This window comes from Homalodisca vitripennis, chromosome 8 (assembly GCF_021130785.1).
Source record: "Homalodisca vitripennis isolate AUS2020 chromosome 8, UT_GWSS_2.1, whole genome shotgun sequence".
In the NCBI taxonomy this organism is placed as follows: domain Eukaryota; kingdom Metazoa; phylum Arthropoda; class Insecta; order Hemiptera; family Cicadellidae; genus Homalodisca; species Homalodisca vitripennis.
In genome coordinates, this window is record NC_060214.1 from 44,358,903 (window position 1) to 44,386,514 (window position 27,612).

General features: G+C 30.0%; 1 protein-coding gene across 1 annotated transcript; it reads left to right on the forward strand.

Moving 5' to 3' along the window:
- The first annotated feature begins 3,601 nt into the window (after positions 1 to 3,601).
- On the forward strand, positions 3,602 to 12,207 carry LOC124368133 (gustatory receptor 68a-like). The gene is made up of 5 exons (XM_046825408.1): positions 3,602 to 3,835; positions 5,567 to 5,764; positions 8,012 to 8,080; positions 8,912 to 9,001; positions 12,133 to 12,207. The coding sequence occupies exons 1-5, from the start codon at positions 3,602 to 3,604 to the stop codon at positions 12,205 to 12,207; spliced, it is 666 nt and encodes a 221-aa protein (XP_046681364.1).
- Positions 12,208 to 27,612: the final 15,405 nt, after the last annotated feature.

A 27,612-nucleotide genomic window follows, 5' to 3' on the forward strand; every position in this document is an offset into this window, starting at 1 on the left:
TCTGCGTGCCTATCTGATCTATTGGTATATTAAAATCCCAATTACGCAAATGCGTTCCAGCTGTTTTCGGTTAACCTCAAAAACAGTAACAATTTTATATAATATTTAATACTTATGTGTTATATTCTAAACATGACATTAATACACTAAGTGAATAGAACATTATGTTCATGAAGAAAGCAGAACTACCTTAAGATATCCAGTAACCGCATTTCCAAAGAGGCATTAGCTATTAGTGTAGCCTGGATTAACCTAATTGCTTCCTGTGTCAGGAATTTAGTTTATAATAATAGTTGTTTTTTTAAATTTATTTATTCATTAAAAAAACATTTGAAATTAAAACAGTTTGTATATATAAAAATAAGATACGAAATCTTCTCTACAATATTTTATATTATATTTGAATGAATAACTCCCAACTTTTAGTAATTAACTTTAAGTATATATTTTTCATTGTCTGTTTAATAAATAGTTTATTAAAATAATTGTAGTATTCACAACTTTTATGAATCTAAAATGGGAGATTGCAAATAATTTCTTTAAGAACAGTAACATATGGTAGGTTATTGATGTACAATTTAATATATTAACTGTTGTTAATATGTTGTTCTACGAGGTAAAAAGTAATAGAGCATTACTCTGCTCCAGCCATCACTTCTTAATCGACTTATTAATGTTTTTTACTGCTGATTATTACAGAGAAATGTACATGACCAGGCTTTTAATAGAATACCTGCTATGAAATTAGTTTTGGTCAGTTTTTTTCTGAAAGTCCCTATTCTTATAAAAGTGTAGTAAAATATTCCTATTTTGTTATTATCACTTGGAATTTGTTGAATAGGTCCCGTTTAATAAATTCCTATTATCATTTTGAAACCTAAAAAGGATAGTAAGATTTGGAAAATTCTCCAAAGTCATGTGTTACGAGTGCATGACACAGCGTTTCGAGGACTGAACACATTTTACCTTCGCTGGTCTGTATGTGCTTTAGACCCCTCAAGCTTTTGACTTTGTGCTCAGGACTTGGATCATGTGGAATTACAACGCATGAATTGGACTCTGAAACTTTCGGGTAATTTTAAACTCTAGTTTCTTTTCTTTACACTTTCATTTATTACCTGCCTCTCACATTATGAAGAGGTCAGATTTCAATCTACGAAACGTTGTGTTGTACAATTTTTAACATATAACGAAGGCAAATGTAAAAAATCTTACTTTCCTTTATAACCATTCATCGTCAGTAAGAAACTTGAAACTGAAATAAATGCTGAAAAAAGTATTTAAACGGGTCTTCAATAGTAATAGTAGTAGAACAATTTAAATTTTATCTTGACTAACTTTAATGAATTAGAAAATAATATAAATACGTCTTTAAACCATGAATGACATAATTACTTATGTTTGATTATTTTCACATAAAATACTATTGTAAAGTTAATAGAAATTAATATTATAACATCACTCTGAATACTTATTAACATATTAAATTTCTATGTTTTAAAAATCACCAATACCCTCGTCCATTGTCTATTATTAGTCTATTTAAAACGCATTTCAATTATAAAGAACATTAATTAAGTCTTATTTCAAAAAATAGCCCCAGAAAAAGAGAGAGTGTTTAATCAAACTGTACAACACGAATTTAAGCATTGAACCCGAAATCTTCTGTTAGAAGTAAATGTTAATAGTGTTTTTTAGCTAACACATAGATTTGCAGTAGCAGGCAGTTTGGCTACGCTATCAGCCTTTTATTCTGCTGCAGGATGGTTGACTCTGAGTTGATAACCTTTTATCTTAGTAATATTTAAGTTAATAATTCTATGGAAGCATATTTTAATTAGCATATGGGTTCAGTACAAGTCAAATATAATAGTTAAAATTATTATAGAACTTCAAATGGTTAGTTTAAAAAACAAAATATGATCCCATTAAAAGTTCAAAAAGTTTCGAAATGTTGAATAATTTAGAAAATATTTCTAAAACGCTACGCTAATTTAATACTTCGTAAATTATAGCTAAAATAGGATTTTTATAATATAATCTTTGAACCTAATTGATATTGATATTAAATTTCAAAATCTAAATGGAGCTGCTAAGGGTTAGTGCAAATAAATAAACATGATCTTATTAAAAGTATAAAAGATTGCGGAATATTGAAACAGAAAAATGTTGAAAATATTTCTAAATCACTAGCTAGTTGTTTATTTCGTGAACTATAGTTAAAAATATGATTTTTTATCATATAGTCTTTCAAAAAAATTTAAGTTGTGAGTAAGTAAATCTGATGTTAAAGAAAAGCATGTGAAATCGTACAACCAATACTGTTTCTTATTAAATAAAAATAAACTACATTATACGGTATCTCGTCCTAATTTTTATTTTCATTATTCTATTGAATCAGGAAAAAATGTTGAAGACAGGTCGTAAAAGTACTCTTAACGTGGTTTTGATACTTCAAATAAATTTTATGAATTGGAATATTCAGATTTAAATTATAGAAAACATAGTTTAAATAATAATTACCAAATTTGTACTAGGCTTTTTTAAACTCAATACGTCAGATTCGTCTTCAGTAATAAGTTTCAAACAATCTTCTTTCAATTGAATGTTGGAGGTCTGAATATAAAAATAGAATCATAATAGAGGAATGCAATGGTGCTTTTAAACATATCGTCAACTGTGCTGCCAAGTTACTTACGTAAATTATACAAATTCTTACATTTATTTATGCACGAATTATTAAAGAAACAATTGTTTCAAAAAATTTTTTTTCATAAATTGTACAAGTTGGAATTTTAATTAAATATTTCTATGCAGATTCATAAAAATTAATAAAAAAATAATAGCTATAAAAAAACAAAATTTTTTAAGTTCATAATTTTTTAGAAAAATATTAATTACAAAAAATATACGTCTTGATTTCATACTTAATAAAAATAAAAGAATTTATTTTATAAAATTTATTTAAGTAACATTGCATTTTTATAATACTATATAAAATCATAAAACATAATATTTCTTTAGAAATAAGACACTTACCACTTCAGTTCTGCAAAAGTTCACAATTATTTTAAAAACATATTCCGTCATATAAGTAAAGAATTATGTTTTTTAATTAAATAGTAACTGTCCTTTTACAAAGCATCGTGAATATCTTTACTTCCTTGAATATTTAATATTTATTGATCAAAAACAATCACAAATAATTATTGGAAGTGATGTTCAACAATAGAGGTCAAACAAACAAACTCTACCAATCTTTTCAAAGAGTCTGCAATCCAATCTATTTTTTCAATATAATGAATAATGTATTTAACTTCTTCTGGAAATGTTATGTAAGTTTTGCTTTCATAACACCAACGTTGAGGATTCGCACACCATGGATAATCTTCCAAATACAATACTTTGGATAGGAAGATTTTTTGGAAGTTTGCCATTGGAAAGTATTTCAGGACCTAAGAACATCAAGCGACTCACATTTTCCTTAACAGGATTCATATGTAGTTTGGCGTTATTCATGCTGCAAGAAGTACTATGTTGCATCGTCCTGTATATGAACGCTATGAAAGAAATGTCTAACTCTAGAGCTATTAAATTTGCAATGGTTCTGGACATTGTGTCTCTACAGACAGTGGCGGCTGTAACGTTCTTCACAGGCACGAGGAAGTACCCGAAGATTATTGGCGTCCTCAGTACCCTGCAGAGAGCCTACCGAGATCTTCAGTACACAAAAAGAGAGGACAAGACCCGAGTAAAGGTTTTCGTGATCACCATTATATCAACTTTACTGTTCAGTATCAGCTTCGTAAACCTCGTGATTAGTGATCTAGAAGTGGTACACTTCTTTGCGATAAGCTATACCTCTATCATGTTGATAAACTGTACGGAAATCGCCTTCCTCCTTCATTTTACACATGTGGCTAAAAATATCGCTATAGGTTTCAGGATGCTCAATTTCAAGATAAAAGAGGAAATCACTAAAAGTATAATTCAACCAACTGAAATGAACCATAATCCTTTTGATGCTGATTCAATTCATAAAAGACGTAAGTTCGCTTATTGCATTTTTTAGATATACAATTCTCCCATTCAAAGTGAATCAATTAGTTAATTAAAGGGGGGTTGTGTGAAAATGGGAAGGGGCGTTAATAATTTGAAAGATAGTGTTGTACGTAATATGCTTAAAATTTAAACTATCGAATTCTAGTGGCATAGTGATGTAATCTCATATACTTTATTAAGTGATAGTAAATAAAAATTTTAACAATGCACAGCTCTAAAATATGTATGCTTATATATAGGCTTTGCATCATATACATTATTTGGATGCTGTTTATTTCCTTGTAATTGGATCTCATTTAAATATTTTTATTAGCAAATATATTTATTATATATTTTTGAAAGTACAGTTCAGCGAATATCCTAACAGCCACTAGTGGAATGTTTTGTTAAGAATCTGCGAAAAATGTTTGCATTTCCATTGAATCTAAAACAAAAGGGTTACGAATTATGATAGGGCTAAAAATTAGGTTACTAGTTGTTGACGAGTACTAAGATATCTTAGCTGTGTAAGACTCCATTATCAACGGAATTTATCCTACTATTATATTTACTTAAAGCATGAGCCAGTAAAATGTTTCCTCTCAGTAGGTAACTTACAATATGCAGGTTGTGCATTAGAAAATTTACAAATTCATTAGTGTTTCAAAATATGAATTTGGAAATCGAACATATTGTTACATTAATGTGACTGATGGAAACGTAAAAAATTTAAATAGGGATAGAATATAAAATAGGGGTTTTGTAATGTATTTTTATTTTAATGCTTGTTTTATTTTGGAGCTACACCTTGTTAAAGAACATTAGAAAATACACGTTAGACAATATATAAGTACTAGGTTTACAGTAGTTTCAAATATAATATAAGAGCAAATTACATAATTGTACAGGGAATAGTAGCATGATGTCTTATATCAGTATTAGAACCTGTGTGTAACTAATACATTGTAAATAGGTAATAAAAACTATGTCACTACCTGCCTTTTTTGATGCCTGTAGTTATGATTATTGCCTGTAACTTTCTTTTATGCGAAGAAGTTTTTCTTATCATTAAATAGAAGAACTTAAATATGTTACCGGCTTATGTGGTACATGCAGAGTCTGTTCGGAACGGTTTGCTGCTCCCGGAGTGCCAAAACATAGAGATAAAATTTTACCGTTGAATATGTAAAAAAATGTATCCGGTAATACTATACTATTGTCATACACTAATGATTGATCAAGGATCAATCAGTGATGGAATTCGAGAAGTTTAAGATTTACGCCCATCAGTGTGGAATAAATATGACCGAGGATCATCGGTTTCAAATAGGCATTGCCACAAAAGGTTTTAGAAACGGAAATTCATACATAACATTATAAAGTTTTAGGTATAACTGAATATTTATAATTTTATTTATTTATAATAGTGTTTGATTCTATGATTGTAGAAAACGTATTCTCTAAAATAAAGAAAATGAAGTCTTTGATGAACACCTACTGGATGCTGTGTGACGCCGTACACCAGGCTAATGACTTCTACTGCGATCAGCTGATGGCCGTTGTGTTCTCATTGTTTGTGCATGTCACTATCAAGTCCTACTTCTTCTTCTTGCACGTCAGAGCTGGTGAAGTGTTCGCCTCCACTACAGAGACAGCCTGGGTTCTAGCTCATATCTGCTACGAGCTTTTGCTGTTTAAGTTAAGCACGGAAGTTACTAACTCGGTAACTCCTCCTTTGATAAATATAGCTTACGTTTTACTACTTCATATTTGGGTATTTTACGCAAGTAATTATTTAAGATGGACATAAAAAATGGAAGAGAATCCATTAGAATCGCTGGAATAATGATTGATCTTATTACTAACAGTATTACTCGTTTTTAGCCCTCATTCAAAGAGTTTATAATCCAGATATTCTAGAAGAATATTCATAAAATATGAAAAATGGCTTCAACAATTAAAATTCCGGCTAGCACATCATTTATTTAAAAAATTCATTATAAATAACATAAAACTATTAGATGCCCTGGTAGAACATTTTTAGTTAATTTATCATTCATTAATTATCAATTCATATCAATTTATATATATATGAATGTTTGTGTGTTTGTCCGTTATGGAATCGTAAACTATTTGACCGATCATTATGAAAATTTGTATGTATATGTATTTTTCCACAGAGAAGGTTTATATACTATGTCCATTGATGTAATTCACCACCAGGCAGTGCTGCAAAAGATACAAGTTTTCAAAGCGCCTGCACACTAAATACTGCAATTACGAGACGGTTATGTATATTAAATAACCAAACACTATATTAAAATTATAATGTATATTTGTCTTGAAGATAAATTTCTGATTGAACTTAAAGTTTAAGTGTTAGAACACTTTATAATAAATTACATGTAAGTGTGTGATCGCTATAAACATACACAGATTTTCTTTATCGTGGCAACAAGGCGAACTCGACAACGGCACTGGAAATATAATTCACTTGAACCAGAAATGCACATACACGGGCAAAGCTTACGAAAAGCTTGCGAAGCCTAAGAACTTTCTATTACAAGCCTTTTAATAAATTTCAGAGCCAAGTAAGTAGAACATAATGCCACGGTTTTTTTATCTTCTATTTTATATCATATTCTACAATTTAAGTTACAGTGTATAAAGTCGAGTTAACATAAACTAGGAAATGAAGCAAAGAATCATTCGTTGAATGAGACAAATTGTCAACTATCTAACATGCATATATGTAGATTTGAATGGTGTTTGCGGTTTTCAGTACAGTTTTAATGACAAAGCAGAATACAAGGCGGGTGGACAGATTATGAATAATATGTATTGAAGATTAATCAGAATCAGGTTTAAATGGTTACTATTAAATAAAATACTGTATAAATACCATTAGTAACAACTATAACATTTTCTACGCGGTTTATAGTTCACCCTGTAAAATATGCCATTTTGGACTTAGGAGGTTTGCTAATTAGTACGACAATATGATAATTAGAACGAGTATGAGTTATTACTTAGATTTAGTTTTAGAACCGGAAGTACTCACGTAGTTTGAGCAATATTTGGTGAAAGTGTGTCTACTAGGAAAATTTCAATTACAATCAGGATACTAATAGAAACAAAACGTTTAAGTAGAAAATGCTTAGTAATATTTGTGGCAATAAAACATGTTGGCATTTAATTTGATACTAATTTTTCTCAGATAATAAATTATATTTAATTACTTTACAGTTAGGTTGCAAAAAATAAATGTTTTAAAAGCACTAAACATGTCCGGTTTAAACAATTTAATATCCAAAGAGCTGATTTACTTTTAATTTTTTTTAAACAATGTGACTCATAGGTTAAAATTTATCCGAAGTCTTTAAGAGTTGTGGACTGTATCAAATAAATGTAAAAACAATTCTAAACGAATATGTTGGCGTGAGTATCAGTGACCTTTGTTGAGACTGGTTGTTGCGGAGGGTGCACCACATCTCTGTAGAGCAGGTTGATGTGGCGATGACAAAAATCGCTTGCTTTGTAATTAATTACAAATTAAAATAGAAGAATAAAATATCCCTGAGACTTTCATAATTGTATAAGCGGTAAGTAAGCATGCGTGCTATGTACATGGATGGCGAAAGGGCAATTGCCATTTGACTTGTTAAGCCGTTAAAGACGCTTCTGGTTGGTTTTATGCAAACTATAGTTTCTTAATTATAACGATATATAGCGCGATCGGTAATATTTGGAAGGCATTAGTTTGGCCGGGGTGGCGAAGATTGAATTGAAACGTAGGATTCGATGTTGTTAAATTTTTAAAGAACAGTTTCTATTTAAAATAAAAAAATTATATATAAAAATAGTGCCGGTAAACGCCAAAGAAATTTTCTCTGTTGAATTATCCAAAAATATAATATAATAAATATTATTTAGGTATTTTAATATCCAAATACATGAAAAATTGTTTCAGGCTGATGAAACAGGGCCCGTGATCTGCAAATTGATAAATAAAGATGTGGACCCAAACTTAAGGAAAGAGGTAATGTAAAACTAAGTTCATAAAAGTTAAGTTACCTTGTTGTGCATTAAGAGTGCATAAATTCTCCTTTGAATTATCATATTGTTTTATTGCGTTACAATACTAGGGCCCTCTGTTGCTTGCTGAACATCTTAATCGCTAGATATTAGTAGAGTTGACTGTAATAAGTATAAATAATATTATAGATTTAAAATAATTTGTAAGTTGGTCATAAAATATTTTAATTAGGTGTAAAATAAAACTTTGATATTTATAAAATACATTCATTAAATAATAAGACATGAGGTGAAAAATTGTGCAAGTCAAAACCGAGAGGTAGTAATCACATAAATACTGATTAAATGTTTTACCGAATGTTTTTGTAGAACATTTAAACGAACTAAAAAATGTTTAATTCAATTATAAAATTATTTATTAAGACTTGTGTTAGTGTATTATAAGTCTTTTTTAAATTCTCAGTCCATGGCTAGTTACTCCACCTACCAATAAGCCATTTTGTCGAACCATTAGCCAATTTCAAAATGTGGAAATTTTATTTCACCTGCTGCTTATTATATTTCTTAACGTGAAAGACATTTTTTCATCCTCTTATTCATTGTAATGCGTTTATGGAAGCATTGGTCTTTTAATCTGTGAAAATAAACATGCAACACCTTCGGTATTTTCATGAGCATTTTCAAATGTACCATATAACGATTGTGGTGTTAAGGATTTTTCAGTAATAAAAAAACATAAAATTGGTGAAATCATACAATTAACCTAATAACTTTTAATTATTCAAACACATAAAATTTATAATAAACTGTTCTAATCCTTGTGATGTGTTTCCAGCTTGAAGTGTTCCTACTGCAGTTGCCTCACCACCACGCAAGATTCTCAGCTCGCGGGTTTTTCCAGATCCACAACGAGACCCTCACATCGGTGAATCCTTATAAAAATTCTTATATAGACGTAACTACACTGGGAGCCTTAGGTTCCTAACTAAATCATAAATATATAATAAGAAAAAGTAAACGGGATAAAACCATATTTCTTTACACATCTGTTGTCATTTCCAGGCCTTTAGTTTAAAGTGAAATAAATACATTACTAGACTAAAGGTAACTACTGTGGCTGAAATTGAAAGTAAAACACGAGTATAATGCAAGTAATTATATTAACATGGAAAAAAATCAGAAAAATATTAAACACAGAATTGAATCACAATATTTGGGTTATTCTATACCCTAAAATTAATATAAAAGACTCCTGTAATAAAACCTCAAGTTCTCAAGGGAGTAAAAATACAACAGAGTACATTACATACCGTAACAGAGAAGGCAAGTTCTTCTAAGCATATATGAGACTGGTGAAAATTACGGATGGATATAAAGTCGCTCTATATAAAGTCAATAAGATCTTTTTATGAAATCTAAGACTTGCTTTTACAATTCGGATGTTTTAATCCGACTAAATTTTACAGGCTTCAATTAAAAATGTTTCATAGCAGCTATGACACTGCATATTGGGGTTAAGTTTAGCCCCTAAATACCCACATTCAGCTAAACATTGTTTGCCTTCTCAATGTCAAACATTAATTTACACATGCGCGCGCGCGCACATACACACACACACACACACACACACACACAAACACACACACACATATATATATATATATATATATATATAATTTTCTCTTTGCACTAAACCTAATCTCCAATAGACTACATTATAAAACTAAAATTTTATGTTGTATGTATTCAGTGTAAGACAGTGTGATTCATTCTGAAATTGTTCTAATATATTGCTTACAGTACTGTGTATTGTCATCTGCAACGACTTTAGATTGCTATTTTGTATAATAATTGAAAGTTGCTCTTGCGGTTCGTGTTGCAGGGCAGGATAAACAATTATATACCAATTACTTTAACCTCACCGTGGTAGCTATATTTTAGGATTTTAGAAGACTAGAAGTTATCTGTGGCTTTGCAAGCAAACTTGCATATATTTCACGTGTATGAGAGCTCCTGGTTAGATTGAATTATATTTCCGACGCTAATGTACAGTCTTCTCGTTGACACGATTAAAATAAATATTAAAAAGTGTATATTAATTGGTATTTTAATTTAATCCGCTATTTTGATTTTGTATTCCATTGTTAGTTTTGCCTTCATTCCCGACCAAGACAATATATACGTAAACATGAAGTATACTTCTGTCAAAATGCTTTGATAGGTTTTAAAACTGTATTTTAATTTATGATAAATGTTAGATAGTAACTTTGTGTGTATATAATAAAATGTAAAATATTAAGGATAAAAGTATATATTTTACTAAAACCTGTAATTTTATTATATTGATATTTTAATATTCTGTACTGAACAGCGGTTGCAGAAAACATTTAATAAATAAATTTTTATACTACCAGGCTTACTTTAGCTTTCACACTGTAAATGTAAATAAACATAACATTTAATTAACTAATCATAGGTTTGTTCTCTCAACAACCGTTAACATTTTCGCACAGATCATTTATTTATATTTTAAGGGGCTCTTTCAGTTAATATTTCAAAACTTTAAAAACCGAGATGGAATTTTTCGTTAATCTAGAGACCAATGGGCGTAGCCCGGAGAAATTCTAGAAATAAGAATATGTCTATATTTATAACAGGGACCTTAATAATGTATATTTAAAATTTCAATACAGGCGGTTGTATATTTTACGTGTAAAAGTAGAACATAAACAAATGTACTTTCATATTTATAACATTACTAATATACTGGCTTTTAAACTTAGATGAAACTGGTAAGCTCTTGGAGTTTTGATGGTATTATTCTCTTGTCTGCATCATGGATTAGTGCAGGGGCATACTTGCTTACATGCAGTGCTTTAAATTGTTCTGTATACCAGCTTATCATTCAATACAGTCAAACCTTTTATATTCAAAAGTGGAAATCGTGAATGCGGCTACGATATAAATTACTATTTAAACTACAAAAATTGCTGCGGCGATTCCAAATACATTTTGGTAAACTTTTAACTTGTAAGTACAATAAAAATTATAGATGAATCCTCCTTATAGTTAATGTGATTACTCTCATAGGCACACCACGCCTGTACGTAGAAATAATGAAGAAAAAATCTTTCCCTTTGAAGACATTATATGTAGCGTAAAAAATATAAATAGTACAATAAGCCTTGTTCCGTATTAAATTTTTCAAATTTTAACAAAAACCTTACTTTCTTAACTATATTCAATGTTATTAAAAATTTTAAACGCTCGTTGAGTTAAAATATATAGAATAAAATACATTACTAAATTTAAGTTTATTTGATATCAAACAACTATTTTTGCTCTATTAACACTGGTGATAAGTAGATGCTTACTATGCTTATTAGCATTGAAATATTAAAATTCTTATTAGCATTGGCATATTAAAACCTTAGCTACGAATAGAATAATTTGATTTTTTTGAGCCATTAGATAGCTACATCCAGATTTATCTCCACTCAACGTAAAATACTTACAGAGTATTGCCTGTGGAATCCGTCCTGAAAAAATATTTTAAGTATACAGGGTGTCCAGAAATTATTCTATCAAACTTCACCTTTTGATTCGTCAGGTCAAAAACGTTACAAACGTCTATCTTTCTTCCGTACGTCTGTTTGTGTTTTTATAAATTAAAATATTATAGTTTATTCAAATAAGAGTGGTTAAAAAATTCAAGAATATATTATTCTAAATTAAAAAAAGCTATATAGAATTTTCAAACTGCAATTACTCAAAACAGGATATGTTGTTACAATATGAATGTTATTGCTACGACTGAAACTATTTTACCAATAACCTAATAATATACATATTTACCATATTTATTAGACACGTATTTACCTATTAGATTTAATGAAATAATTCTTAATATATTGACATTAAATTAATGAAAGTGTTACTACCATACTACTATTACGTATGTAACTAATAGGGTATGGAGTTTAGGGACCAGTTATCAAATAAAACAAGTTAACTAATCTGATCTACACATACTAAGATTGTGCTCTATCTGTACAGATGGCTGGAGCGGTGACAACTTACCTGGTGATACTGATCCAGATCCAGACACAACCACCATCTAAAATAGATTAAATACAAAAATTAGGAACTAATCAAAAGTAATTAAACATTTTAGAACGTGTTACACAGTCATTGTTGTTAAATATGTAATAATAGTTGTTCTGCAATTAGAAGTTAAGATTTCTTTCGCGAATATTTCACTTTTGTACCAGCAGACCATTTGGCACTTATAACGATCTTAATGCAACTATTATAAACAGCACATTAAAATATTAGAGTGAGTAGTCAAGATTTATTTACAGCTCAAATGTATTCAAGAATACGTAATACTGTAAGATCTGATGTTGTTTATTTATCATAATTTTCTTTCTATGCGGTTAAAATTTAAACAACTCACCTTGTAAACTAGTACGGAGAATCACTACTTAACTTAGAAGCAGCTATACCTAAAATTTTACAATTTATAAGTATATTTATCTTGAAGTTAAATGCGAAAATAAATTTCGTGTTGGGGAGTTTAGTAAGTTTACAATAAGGAATTTAGAAATAAGATTTATTTGTCGTATAATGACAGTGCACGTGACTCCTTTTTCCTGTCCATAGCCTCTTCAAATATGTAGGCTGTTTTTGATAAAAGGAAAGTTAAATCGTTACATCGCATTTATGGGTTTAAACAAATGTTAACAGTGGGGCTTTGATATCTGACTGACACCCTCGTCTATACTTAAAACATAGAATTTGAGTGAGGAGAATTCTCCCATATGAGAAGACCGTAGGTCAAAATTTACTGAAAAATCTCGAAACAAGCCGACATTACACCTACTTTTGACATTTCCGGGAACAAACCTCAGAGATAATATACTCCTTTTGAGGCGGCTGCAGGTTAAACAGTGGAATTTTCAATAAGGCGTTCTGTTTAGAGTGAATCAAGACATTTAGAAGTTTTCTCAAATAAATAATCACCTACTATTTGTTTTAGTTAAAGCATATAATTGTTTTAATTTGTTTAATTCAGAACCAGATCTAAGCCGATCTTTGATTTTATTCTGTGATATAATTAGTGCACATTTATTTATTTAAGTTTTAGTTGTTTTTGAAAATATCGTCTACAAATATCCATGCAATTCAAATGAATCACATTGTGTGATGTTTTTGCTACATTTTTGAAAATGTTCAATCCAACTTCAATTTGTCTGGATTTTTTTACTGTGTGAGAGAACTTAAACTTTCATGAACACTTGATCATCTGTTTTATTGTACTGCCACTTCATGTAGTTGGTCTTTTTCCTTACTGCATCAGTCTCTTATTCTGCTTGCAATAAATAAAGCCTACTTTCATTATGAAAGTATGTATAAGAATGTATTTAACACGGTAATAACGATATTTTTATTTTTGTATGGTAAGAATGTATAGAAATGATTTTCTCAATCAATCTTTAGAAAATATTTACTAAGCCTTGCAAGTAAAGCAAGATTTGTATTTACGATACAAGCTAAGAGAAATGAAATAAACATTGTTCAGAATTTATTCCTTATGGTGTTTTAGTCTCCACAAATAATACAAAGGTTTCATATAAACAAAACTGTGACATTGATCAAAACCTATAGATATGTTGCTAAAATGAGTTAAATTTACTTCATTAATAATTCAAGATTAAAAGTACGCCACTAAACGTAACTCGTAACAGCTTCGTTGAGGTGAATTAGTTGTCAGGTTTGCTTACAGAGATTCAGAATGGCTTAGTTTTAGCCAAAATAATGGTAACTTTTATTTTATTTGTCGCAGTAAAATAACAAGTGAAACGCAAAAATTTTTCAGATATAGACAAATTTCAGTTGTTCCACAATATTTGTCTAACTATGCAGTTTAAGAGAACTACGAACGTTGAGGACAACCCGTAGAGAAGCAAAATACGAAATTTATTACTACAAACAAACTTGATAACGAATACCCTATTTAGTGGCATTTATGGTTTTGTATTTTAAAATAATTTCCACTATATTTATTTTAAAACAAATTCAGGTAACATGTTCCACGTGTATTTCCAAACATTTCTTTTGTGTCAAAAATAGCTTGAACCTTCAAGAAGAGGTATACTAACAGGAGATCAAAAATATTTTCCCCCATATCTATTCTGTATATTTTACCAAAAATACATTAATAATTTCTATATTAAAGACATTTAGTTCACTTAAAAATGCATCAACTTCGACAAAAAACAGTTTGGAATCAGAGTTTAGGGGTCACTCATTAGTCATGCACATATCAGTTATGGAATCAGTGTCTTAATTCAGGACGTATTCTATCACCTTAATACTTGAAAGTGTCCTGAGTCCTGAGCAAGAGCTTTGATACAGTGCACTAGAATACATTTCTAAAAAGCTTAAAATATATGTTGTTAAGGTCTCACTAAGACTACCCTATATCGAACAATAAACAGTTTTTATAAGCACGTACAACTCATTTAGTACCCAGGCCAATGTACTAGGCCAATTGCTCGTCCTACTTACAAATAGGCTTGTTCATAATTTTCCTTTTTCAATTACTGAACATTTACTGATAAATTGGCCCTCTGCGGAAATGTGCAAACCTGATCCTCAGAGGCAATATTAAAATTTCAAACTTAGTTGAAAAGTAAAAATTTTATTTTTAATCCTCAAAAGATACTGTCTTATTAAATTTTGAATAGAAATAAAAATCCAATGAATTTAATGGATAGATATAACTTACTAAAAATAAACAAGTTTGTTTGTATTATTCGTCTGGAAAAGGTTTTGCATTGAATACCAGACATCAAAAAAACGCATGATATGTGGAATGAAAATTGCTGCACTTCTCTCCATTTATAGTCGTAATAAAGGAGAGACCCTGATTAAATTCATTTATTAAGCTGTTAAAAATGACTTTATTTTTTGTTATATTATATTACATTTTAATTGTTCTCTATTATTATAGTTCTCTATTAATTGTACAACTTTGTATGTTTTCCTCTTGCTACATGAAACTTAGCACATAAACATGGCATAATAAATAGTATTTCAGTATAACAAATTCTGATTAGTTTCACTATTAGATTCAATGTGACAGATGTACAGGAACTTTATAACAAAATATATTTCATTTGGCTGTTCATTTTAAATGAAATTTGCTAATTATTGCTGCTTGCTTTATTACCTTAAAATTATATATTTTAAACTGATCATACTTTAAATGTTGTCATCCAATTGTATGACTTAATATCTAATATTTTATTGTTGTTTTTGTTTTAATCAACCCGTGCTTAGGATCTTTATCGTATTTCTCATTATACGTCCTTATATAAACATGTAATAAAATTAGGTAAACACTGTTTTGATATATAGATTTCGCGTACTAAGACAGAATAACATTTATTTCATTTTATAATAATCTAACATAAGTATTTGGGTGAAATAACAATTTATCGTATCTAATAACTCGCTCTATATCCGATACTAAGCAGAAAATACATTTGAAATATGTAAAAATATGTAATACAAATAGCAAGTTGTATAGGGTCTAGGAACATTGCTGTATTTTTTGGGTTTCCCTTAAAGGTTTATCTTATGGTTCCATAACAAGGAAATTAGTTTTTTTTTATTGAAGAGTGATTAATTAATGAGAATCTTTCTTACGTATTGTGTTGAATATCACGTAACACTTCTGAAATATTACTTATATTGAGAATAGAGTAGAATATAAAATGTATAGACTTTCCTTTGTTATTAGGAAGTGATTCGAATATTAGATGAATATCAATATTGTATTGACACTTATTATTATTATTTCCACTCACACAGATAAATTTCAATGTCGGATAATATTTTGTTGTACTCAGTGTAGAACTCTTTAGAGAATGATTCCTTTACGAACTGGAAGATATCAACTAGTTGGAAAAAAATCCTCTTGGGGATGTTACTTACTGTATATATCTTGATCTTATTAAACGTGTGATTTTCGTTTTATAGTAATTAGTAGTGGAAACTTCTTACAACCTAATCTAATTTAAAATCTGATAAAGAAACAAGTATTCTAGGTTAGCTTAAAATATCATTCATATAGCATTTCTTTATATTCACGATAAGTGCCACTGATATAGCACCGTGTGGTTAACATGGCATTACAAATTAGAGACCAATTATGGCTATTCGAATCTATGATAGTGGAAGCTGCCTTGAGGACCGTAGTTATACACTATTACTCAGGAGCTCAGTGATATTGGTCAACCGATGTGTTTACACTGAATTTTTTTAATTAGCAAGTTATGTCATAAATTTATAACACAATAAATAAAACTAAAATGAATTCGTCGTCTTTATGTTTATGAATTCTATGAACTTATGTTTATAAGTTCTACCATTGTTCTTTGTTGGCGAAATAGTTAACTTACCACTTAATTTTTGAATTAAATTTTTTGTTATTTTTTATAAATACTAATCAGTGAAACCATTAGTTAGTAGAGTGAAACGCCGCTTACCGCATCAGAATACGACGATCCAGTCAGAAATGGCAGCGCATAATATACTTGACAATGTGTACCTAAAACAACCCGCCATTTCTGAATAAATAAACCTTTTGAGATGCGGTTTGCGGCATTGAACTCTGCTAAGTGAGCTCTTTCAAATGAGGTATCACTCGACTCATGCTTTAATTTAAGATTTCCATGTTTTCCTCTGTGGGCCGTCCCCCCATGGTTTTCATGTCAGGGTAATAGCAAGAAAAAATAGTTTACATAGCTATATGACACTGTGCAAAGTTTATAGATATTATCTGCTATATGGTTATTAAAATATTAAGCCGTACCCATACTTTTCAAACACCTTGTATATGGTTTATTATTTAGTTTATTTTGTTTTTCTCTCGCCAATCAAAACCACAAAAGTAACTCCAATCTTTATGAAAGAGGACCGATTATTTACAAATAATTAGAAGTCTGTTTCAATTTTGCTGATTCTAATCAAAGTATTCAAAAAACTGTCTTAAAAAGTTTGTTTTTGTTTTTAAACAAATACAACTTATTTTCTGAGAATCAATTCGGTTTCAGAAAGAGTAAGTCAACCATAGACGTTGAGTCTAGTGTACCTGTTTTTAGAGTGATGGAAGGTTAAATTTTACATTAATTGGGGTTCTCGATCTATTTACAGATTTAGAGTGTGGTGACACACTAAAATGCTTGTAGAACAAATTTAATGGTATCAGAGGCGTGCCACTGAATGGGAATAGTGCATTCCTGTGAGAAATAGGACCCAAATTTTCCTAATCTTAAATTCATTATCTAAACAGATGCACTAATATTTGGAATCCTTCAGGAATTAATACTCAGTCTTATACTTTTTTTTAATATATGTCAATGATATAGGTTCATCGTTACTGCAGAGGAGGATTGTACAGAACGCTGACACGCAACTCTGCTTAAGCAAAATCTCTAATTAGTGATGGAAAAATATTATTATCTTGACATTAAAAATCTAGTCCAACATTTTAATAAAAGTAATCACAACAGCAAACACCGTAAAATCAAATTTCCCGTGTTTTCATTGCGATCAAGAGATTCCAATACCGCGTCTTACTGAACGATAGTATGATAAATCTAGTGGATCAAGTGTTCAAAATTCATTGGAACACTCATAAATGGAGGATTGACTTAAAATACTCATATTGAACCTATTTGATCCAGACTGTCCTCGAACATTAATTTTTGAGGCCTTTGGCCAAATACTGTTCTATTCAAGTTGAGGGTGGCATATCACTTTAAACATCAGTACTATACATGAACATCTACCTATGATACAAATATATTTAATATGGAATTCTAACAGAGGATGGCCCACAAGGATTTATAAGAGAATTTTATATGAGAACATGATTCGACAAGACAAAATAAAATTTTTAGACTAAGTATATAATACACTTAAAATAAATCGTAAATATCTAAATATTGCAAGTTTTTAGTAGCAAGTAATTCTTGAAAATAATTTCCTCGTTACTTTCTGTAACATACACAAATGAAATGCGTATGACGTTAGTTCATTTCTATTGTTATTCAGAAAAATGGGCATTTTCTTACCTCTGGATTGAGGTCAGCAAAATAAAATAAAGTATTCAAATAGTTTTATGATTTTTTTACCTCTATTCAGTAAATTAATTTAAACTATAAAATTATTAAAACCTGTTTATTGGAAATGTATAGTAATCATTAAAAATAAAGTCATAATTGTTCAGAAACTATACGGATTGTATGTTTTGTTCGTTTTGTCAGACCTTCAGCGTATGTATTTTTTAATATTTGTAAACTTATGCATCTTATAAATTTTTTTTATTGTATTTAAAGGTTTAATTTTTAGTGTGTATTTCTGTCAAACATGACAATATAAATGAGTAGTTATCTGGTGCTTTTTACTATATTTATTTCTGAAATCATATTTAAAAACTAAGTGTTTAGAGGAGAGTATTAAATTCCGGAATCGCTAGTCCTAACAGTACTTTCAGAAAATTATAGTTACTTTGTACATAGTTGAAAAGATTTATATATACATATAGATTTGGAACAATATAGCGTTGGGAGGAAATCAGTGATATATTTAGAAACTATTTATTATTAACAATACTAGAACTTAGTGGATTGATCATATTCAGGTTACGATCATTAAAATTATGCCACAATTTCTCTAATACTTTAAATGGTAATTTATATTAATTTATGAAATTTCTAATAATTTTTGATTATTGAAGTTTGATGTAAAGACTAGAGAGTTAAAAGAATAATAGTTAGTAAGGCTCTACTAAATTTTAATACTAAATACTTGCAAGTTTTACAAGTTTCCTAATTAAAACAAATTATAAACGAAGCAATTTTTTAAAAACACAATTCACCAGCCTCTAGTGCCTAAGAGCAATCCTTTTCAGATTCAGTGAGGTGGCTGTTTTATAATCTTTAGATATTAAATGTGATCTTTTTCCCGTTGCTTTCATTTTCATTACAAATTTTCCTAATTTACACTCATCTTTCCGTCCTATGTATTTTCTACTTCACCTAATCCACCCTAACACCCGTATCAAATCAATGTAAACCCATCCAACAATATTTACCGAGCAAAAACGTAGTGCAAATTTCACAGATGCTAGCTTTTATAAATTAAAATTAAAATTTTATAATTTGCTTACTGTTAAAAACAATACTCTAACTTATTGTTTACAAAACGTTATACCTGTTAAAAATTACTAAAGGTTTTAATTTAAATATTTGTGAAGGATTTACTGTTAATTGTTTATATATAGCCTATACAATCGTGAAAAATATATAAAAAATATGTATGGATGATCTATACACATAAAAATTATAATTATGATCATAATATTGTATTTTGTACGTTTTTAACACACAAACAAAAAGATATATTTCATAAATACCTTGATAGCCAAGTAATTCAAAGTAACGGTTATGATTTATTTAGGTAAAATAATGAAAAATGGGAAAAATTTTTAACAATAGCAAATCTTCTACTCGAGAATTTTATTTTCACACGCTCGTTCAGACCTTCCATTGCCAACATGAAGTACTCAATCATGGTATTGAGGCACATTTACCAATACATGAATGAGTTTTCTACCACGGTACTGTAATTTTAGCTTCCTCCCAACTAGATTTTAAAAACTGCAATATTCTGCGCTGCAGAACATAGTTTTAAAAAAATAATGCAACAAATAAAGCAAAAAAATACTGTGTCTACTTAATCACCATTCACAATCAAATGAAATATAGTTTTGCTACATCAGGTGATGGATTTTTATGAAAGTTTCTTTGCATGCCTCCAAATTTTATAACATTTATTTGCTTATTTGATTTTAGTCTCAGAATAAGTCTTGAATACAATACTAAGAGCGTAATAATTTTAATGTATTACTTGCGATAACTAATTATAGAGTTACAGCAGAAGTAGGAGGTCTGCCCTAAACTTTTATACATCAAGGGTGAGAAATATAAGCACAGCTACAGTATATGGGTATATCACATACATTATTTTTGATTCATAGTATTATAGCAGCCATGACAAATCATAAAGAAATCAATAATTTCACAAACTTGGAAGCAAATCTTACGCAATCAGATGTTTGAAAAAATACCACTCAGAGGAGATAATCGTATATAAGATAGAATCACGTCATTTATATTAAATTACATCTTCAGTATATCCATTGGAAAGGTCGATTTTATATGTATATACGGAGATATCGGTAGTAATATTTGTAACTACGATGAATCAATATTTTAAAATATATACAACATAGTGCAATCGAATTAGCTATATCTTAAATCTAAAGTAAAAAGAATTCGTTTCTTCCTTTGAATAGTTCCAGTTTAGAAAGGGGAAAGTCATTGGATTGCGCAGCTTTGTGTCATAAAGAACAGTTTAAAAGTATTTAGTCGAAAATCGTGTTTACACAGTATCGTTTGACAAAGCTCCAAGATCATAATCTTCCGTATTATAAGGAAGAATAACAAAAGTTTAGTCAATAATGTTACTTCTGATTGGTCTGTACCTTCCAGTTGTACCTATACTGCGTACACCAAAATCGAGGTTACTTAAATATGGGCAACATAAGGGATGTACAGTGGCAGCACATCTCTAATTACAAACGATATTAGGATGCAAATGTAGATCGATAAATCTAGTTAACTACCAATAGTGACTGTTGGAGTTGGTGAGGCTCTTTAAATTTTAAATGCTAGCTTAGACATAAGGGAGTATTATCTTTGCTCTTTTTGAATGGTGATGATGTTAAATATCTGACCTCTTCTTCATAGAAGGCAACATTTCGGATATACAGTGCCCGTTCTCCATACTCATATTTACATACAGGAGGCGGTCTCTTTTTTTCCAAACATTACCCATCCGAGCTATATGCTATAACTTCAGACTACACCGCAAGTGTCTTTTTAGGACTACATGCAATAAGATATCTCTCAAAATCTCGTCCTGAGAGAACAAAGGAAACGTGTTATTTTAAGTTTTATTTTGCGTTTTATAAATGTTTAAAACATCACTGAAGGCTACATGGCTTAGATTAAGTAAGCTAGTCTAACAAGAAATATATAAATATAACATCTAAAGAAAACGAGAGTATTCACTTTCCTGAATGTATAAAAAAAATGCAAAATTAGCGTGACTTGTATTTTTAAGACATCATTAAAGTGCTTTATGAAAGTAAAAATGTTATCCATTATATATATATAAACATTGGATAAAAAAGAAAAATTCGGCTATTGCCATTTATTCAAATATAACCGTGTGGAATGGAACGTCGTGTTCCAAAAAGAACTTAAGTTCTCATTACAGCGTACAGTTATCAAATTTCCTAACTGCCAACACACACACACACACACACACACACACACACACACACACACACACACACACACACACACACACACACACACACACACACACACACACACACACACACACACACACACACACACATATATATATATATATATATATTTATTCATCTGCTTAGCTGTAGTAAATAGAATTGAGAAATTAATATAAACACAAATAGTATTTTAACTTATTTATTAGGGCTATAACACTGATTGGTATATTGAGATGCTGTGAATTAATGACAATTACATTTTTGTTAACTAAAACAAAATTGTTAATGATTTTTCTGTTCAATTATTGGTTTTAATAAAACAATCTATTTACATTCTTACATTATGGAATACTTTATCGATATGTTTAATTATGGTCGTTAGGAGTTAGATGTAGATCCACTATGATGTCTCTATGATTACAATTCGTATAAACTAAAATTCCGTGATCCATCGTTGCCAATGTGGAGACAAACAATGTCACAACTTCTCATAAATTTCATTTGCATAAAGAAATATACCGGATATTTAAGAAGACATTCAGTAGGAGTAATAATTGCAGTACTCGTTGGTTTAGGTTTGATTAATATCAAAATATGTCCCAGAGATTTTTCGTAAAGTTTTAAAATTTAAACACACTCTTACCTAGCACACTCCATAGAAAACATGTCTTTAACCTTTGACTTGTCACTTAAGTGTATTTTTAATGTTGGGAAATCGATATTAGATACTAATCTATGGGCCCTTGAGAGTAAATTTAAATCTAAATAACGTAAATACGATCCAACTGGTTCCGGTTAACCTCATAAACAGTTGAAATTACATCTACCAATCACATTTATTTATTTATTTCTAAACTTTGCGATATAACTGCACTAAGGCAATGGCATTTTATGGCGATGGAGTAACCTAAACCACCTTGGGATATCTACTAACCACATCCTAAAGAGCCATTAGCTATTAGTGTAGCCTTGATTGACTTAACAGATTCCTGCCTGTTATTAATATTTATTCATGTTTTTAAGTTAAACATTGTATTATTACATTTATTAAGTCAGAAAATATAACAGGTTTTATTGAGAGGCACAGTTAAGCTAGAGTTATTTAGAAATCAGATTATGTAACCTTAGGTAATTGACTTTTTTAAATACACGGTTTTAATTTTACTAATTACTACTTTATTCTACAGTTATAACTGACAAATATTCTCTATCTTGTTTTGAGAAACAGGAAATTTTCTTTCTTTTTGACTTTTCCGTATTGGCACATCCAGGACTAAGTTTTGAAGTATGCGTTCAACTTGATTTTGTCCTGTCCAATCAAATAGAATAATAACGGTATAATATTACCACCTTTTCTTTGTTTTGAAGAAATTTAACCGTTAATCCTAATCATTGTGAGTTTGAAATATTATTAAGGAATGTGACGCATGACTAGCTTTTTGCCTATATTTGCAAAATGTCATTTTCTGCAGTAAGGTTTCTGCGTAAGTGGGATTTTGTTTTCAGTACCATATTAACCGAATGATATCTAATATTATAACAAAGTTACGCAAAACAACTATAAGAAAAATACGTATGATAAGGTTTAAATAAAGGTTAAAGGTTAAAATAATCTCCTGTTTTAATTTTTAGTATTACCATAGTTGTTTATTTTATACGATATTTTCAATACCATATGTTCAAAACCTATGGGAAACCGGATTTTTTACATGAACATGAATAAGACTATATGCAAATGAAACGTATTCTTTTACCTTTGTTCCTAATATACTTGACATTATCTCAATGTAATCAATTGGTAGTAAACTTAGATCAATTCAGAGCCAGGTTAGATTATATTACGTTGTTGGGCAAAACTGATGACTTGGTAGCATTTAAACTAATACAGTAGAGCATACAGAATGTGTCAGTATGGCGATCGTATCCCCGTATCGCAAATAAGATCTAAATGTTTGAATAAAACACCAAATATTTTACCTTGAAATAAAAAAAAGAAATGAAAGAAATGAAAATGAAAATGAAAAATTGTTTCTTTAAACAGGCAAAGTTAGGGCCTCATGGCCCTTTCTTACACTTAACCTGTCTGAACAATAATTCTTCACAAATATTAACTAAATTAATATTAACACTGATATACTTTACTAAAGACGTTAAATAAAATATTAATATAAACACTAAAAATTATAAATATGATACTTCTAAAAAAATGAAAATATAGTTATACAATCATAACACAAAATAATATTACAACTTCCATTTTTAATAAGAACCAAAAACTATTAATAATACCTAATAACAATAATTTATAAATAAATTACAAGAATATATATATATATATATATATATATATATATATATATATATTATTATTTTTCCTAGGGGACTGTGGGTGTGGTGCTGGCATTGTGTGTGAGGAGAGTGAGTGAGATAAAACACCATAAATATATATGGTGTTTTATCTCACTCACACTCCTCACACACAATACCAGCACCATACCCACAGACCCCTGAGAAAAAAATAATCTCCCTTATCTCTCCCATGTTTGCAAAGCTACCAACCTTTGAAAGTTACATACGGTATGCAATGGGAATATATTTCCCGATTTAGTTAGTGGTATTATTGAAAAAATACTCTATCAAATACATTTTCAACAGTACCTTATAACAATATTACCCTTATAATATTATATGTTTTACTTTTGGAAAAGATATAAATAACAAGAATCACCCCTGCTATGATAAAAATTTGAACTGTGACAAATCCACCCCATATAGTATATCAGATGTAAATGTTTAAAAGTGCCAATATACAGTCAACTAATGAATGCAAAGAACAATACGTTAAATAAAATACATATATTCACTAGCCTTCAGATGAGCTGATGCTCTGGCCAACCGGGGCTCAGCGACAATTATGACGGGCCCTCAACCTTTCTGCGTGTTTCAAGGTGTGAATCCTCTAGGGCTGTCTCGAATTGCGTTCGCGCGGAGCATGAGAGAAGGTGGAGGTTGTATTCGGGGTTGAGAATGAGCAGAATGGTATTACAGTCCCCTTCCTCAAGGGTGGCGTTGGACCTTCTCTCATTAAATAGAGCAATGTCTACTCGGGTTATTGGTCTTATCATGGGGCATGGTCACCTGAAGAAGCATCTTCACAGAGTCGGCATCCTTTAGGAGGACCCGCTCTGTAGAATGTGTAATGAGCAGGATGAAACTGCTGAGCACCTGCTCTTTGACTGCCCTTCAATAGCAAGGGAGCGGTATGCCATCTTTAGTAGTTTGGACAGGGGTGGTGAATTTCCCCAAGAAGACCTGATAGGTTGTTTTTGGCGGTTTGTGGAACTGCTGAAATCATAGTCTGGTAGGCCTCATGGTGTGTTTCCAGGGTGCGCAAAAAGCCCTTGAGGCTTAAGTGTATGGCAGTAGGCCTCCCCAAGAAAAAGAAAGCCTGCAGATGTACATCCGAGTATTTGGTCCGTGTGTTTTTTGCTCAGAAGCTATTTTTAATAACGATAGGTTAGATTTTTGTAGCGATATAATGTACATATATAGTGTGTAAGTGTTCATATAAAAGGCACGAAATATACCAATCGTTCTTTACCAACTATTTGAGAGCAACTTCGCTAAATTATTACACAGGAGCCTTTGAACATCACTTCGTCTAAAAATTTGAGGGAATTCTCCTTTCAATAAGGAATGGAGTGGAGAGTGTACTGTGCGGACCGTGGACTGCCGATGGAGGGGATGGAGAGCGGCGACGGGACAGTTACCACGACATCAGGGAGGTGTCCTAGATACGTCAAGATTGCCGGTCCTCCGAGAGTGATTAACATTAGAAAAAATAGTAATGTTATAATATTTGAAATACTAAAATAAAATAAATATATCCAGTACGTGTTGCTTTTATCAGTAAAAACGTACCAAAATATGTCTTTTCTGGATATTGCACCATTTTTTAAAACTATTGCTGATCTCTTAAGTCAATGCTTTTATTATGTATCCATGAAGAAAGAGTATGTCAAATTTAATCATTCTAGGACATCATGAAATGGAAGACATGAAATGTAGTTATTTTGGGGGTTCAAACCCTTTTTTACTGCAATGATGTTAATATTTATGATAAAAATTAAACTTATTTTTGATAGGACAAAACAAGTGTGTGAAAATTAAATTTTAAAGAAATAATTAAGTTAAAAAATAACTAATTCATTCTAGGGTTTGCTATTGTATTTTTTACCTCTATAGGGGTTTGGTATTTACGAAAATGCTTTGGTTAATGAAATTCAAGAAGAGGCGTTTTTGTGCCAAAATTCAACTGCTCTTTATATATAAAGATATGAAATCTATAAAAGATAATACACCATGTATTTTGGTAAACATCTACCAAAATAAGAGTATTCACCATAAAAAGATGTTAAAAAATCATTCTAACCCCCTTCCTAACCCCACTAACAACTAAAAACGCCCTACAAACCCCTTATGTAGGAGAGGGATCCTAAAACACAAGCCTTGTTTTGAACTCTATATCCACACAGCGTTAACTAGAAAACTTTGTCAATTTACTAACCACTTAAGCTAAATAACTATACAGCAATAAACAATGTTTTGCCACTAACATGTTATACAATGTGTTACATAGCCAAATAGCTCATGAAAATCTTGCATTTTGTACAGTGTACTGTCTTTTCATTTATATGTTTTTATTGTCCTTTAGAATTTGATTAGAGGAATAGTATAAAGCCTGCAGGTATGGTGTTGAATAAACTAAGGCCCTAGTATATACAATTATTTTATTTTGTTTTCTATACAAAATTATTAGTTTAAAATACGAAATCAAATTTATATGTTTGGTTTGTATGTTACAAGATAAAAGTAGGAAGGTAAATTTACTAATTTGAAATTAAATATATTAGTTATAAAGTTTATAGCGGCAATTTTAGAGTATTTACATTCTTTTTAGTTGTAGTCAGCTGGTTAATTTCAACTATATTACAGTAACGTTTTAAAACGGGGAAAACCCAATAGGTATGTACTTGCCCATGATGAGTATGATTGATAAATATTTCAGCCATTATTATTGTTTTTATTTGAAAAAAGCTGTCAGCCTGGGATAAATCTTGCTGTATCGTTTGCGATTGGTTATTAATAGGATAAGCTTTAACAAATTGTGATACATTTTCACAACATTAAACTCACATGTACATACGAGAAAGCATTTTGGGATTAATACTAAAAACACTCATTTTATATAGCCCTTCTGTCTCCGTCACAAGATATATTATACATGTAGATATTGATAAATTAATACGTTATTTCTCGTAGAAATCACATTTAATCAAAAACTAGACATGAACAATTATAACTACCTACAGTTATGAGCACATGTTTGTATTCCAGAACACGTTTTACTTTTCCTCAATTCAAAGATTTACGGTCGGCGTTGGAAAAAAATTGCGAAAATTGCGTATCGAACTTAACCAAGTTATTTATAACATATAATGTTACACAAATATGTTTACAACATGCAGCACATAGGATATATATATATATATATATATATATATATATATATTTAATGCAAGATTTCATAAGTTATTGTAAAACGTAACGTTAAACATTATTTTACAATCCTTACAAATCCATCATAAATAACAAAGATAAAAAAAATTATCTCAACTTAAAGAGTATTTACTAGCGTAACGTGAATTCCATACTATTGCTGTACAACTAGTTCCTATATTCGTAAGATAAATATAGATATCAGGTAACTGTACTTACTAATTAGTGATGGAACCATACATGTAAACTACTTGATGTTTGGACCAAAATGTTATGTAACAGTTATCCTCAATAACAGGTATAATTGTTTCCTTGATTATATTTAGCTTAACTGCCAGCAGGATGCTCTTGATTTGAGATTACATTACTGTTTACGGCTTTTTTGCGAATATGAACCTTAATGTTTAGTGGATGTCGAAACATTTTGTAAACAAAAGAAAATATTTACACAAATTTATGAGTTACTGGACGTATGAGATACACCAAGTTTTAAGATATAGGAAAATCGATCATAACGGAACACA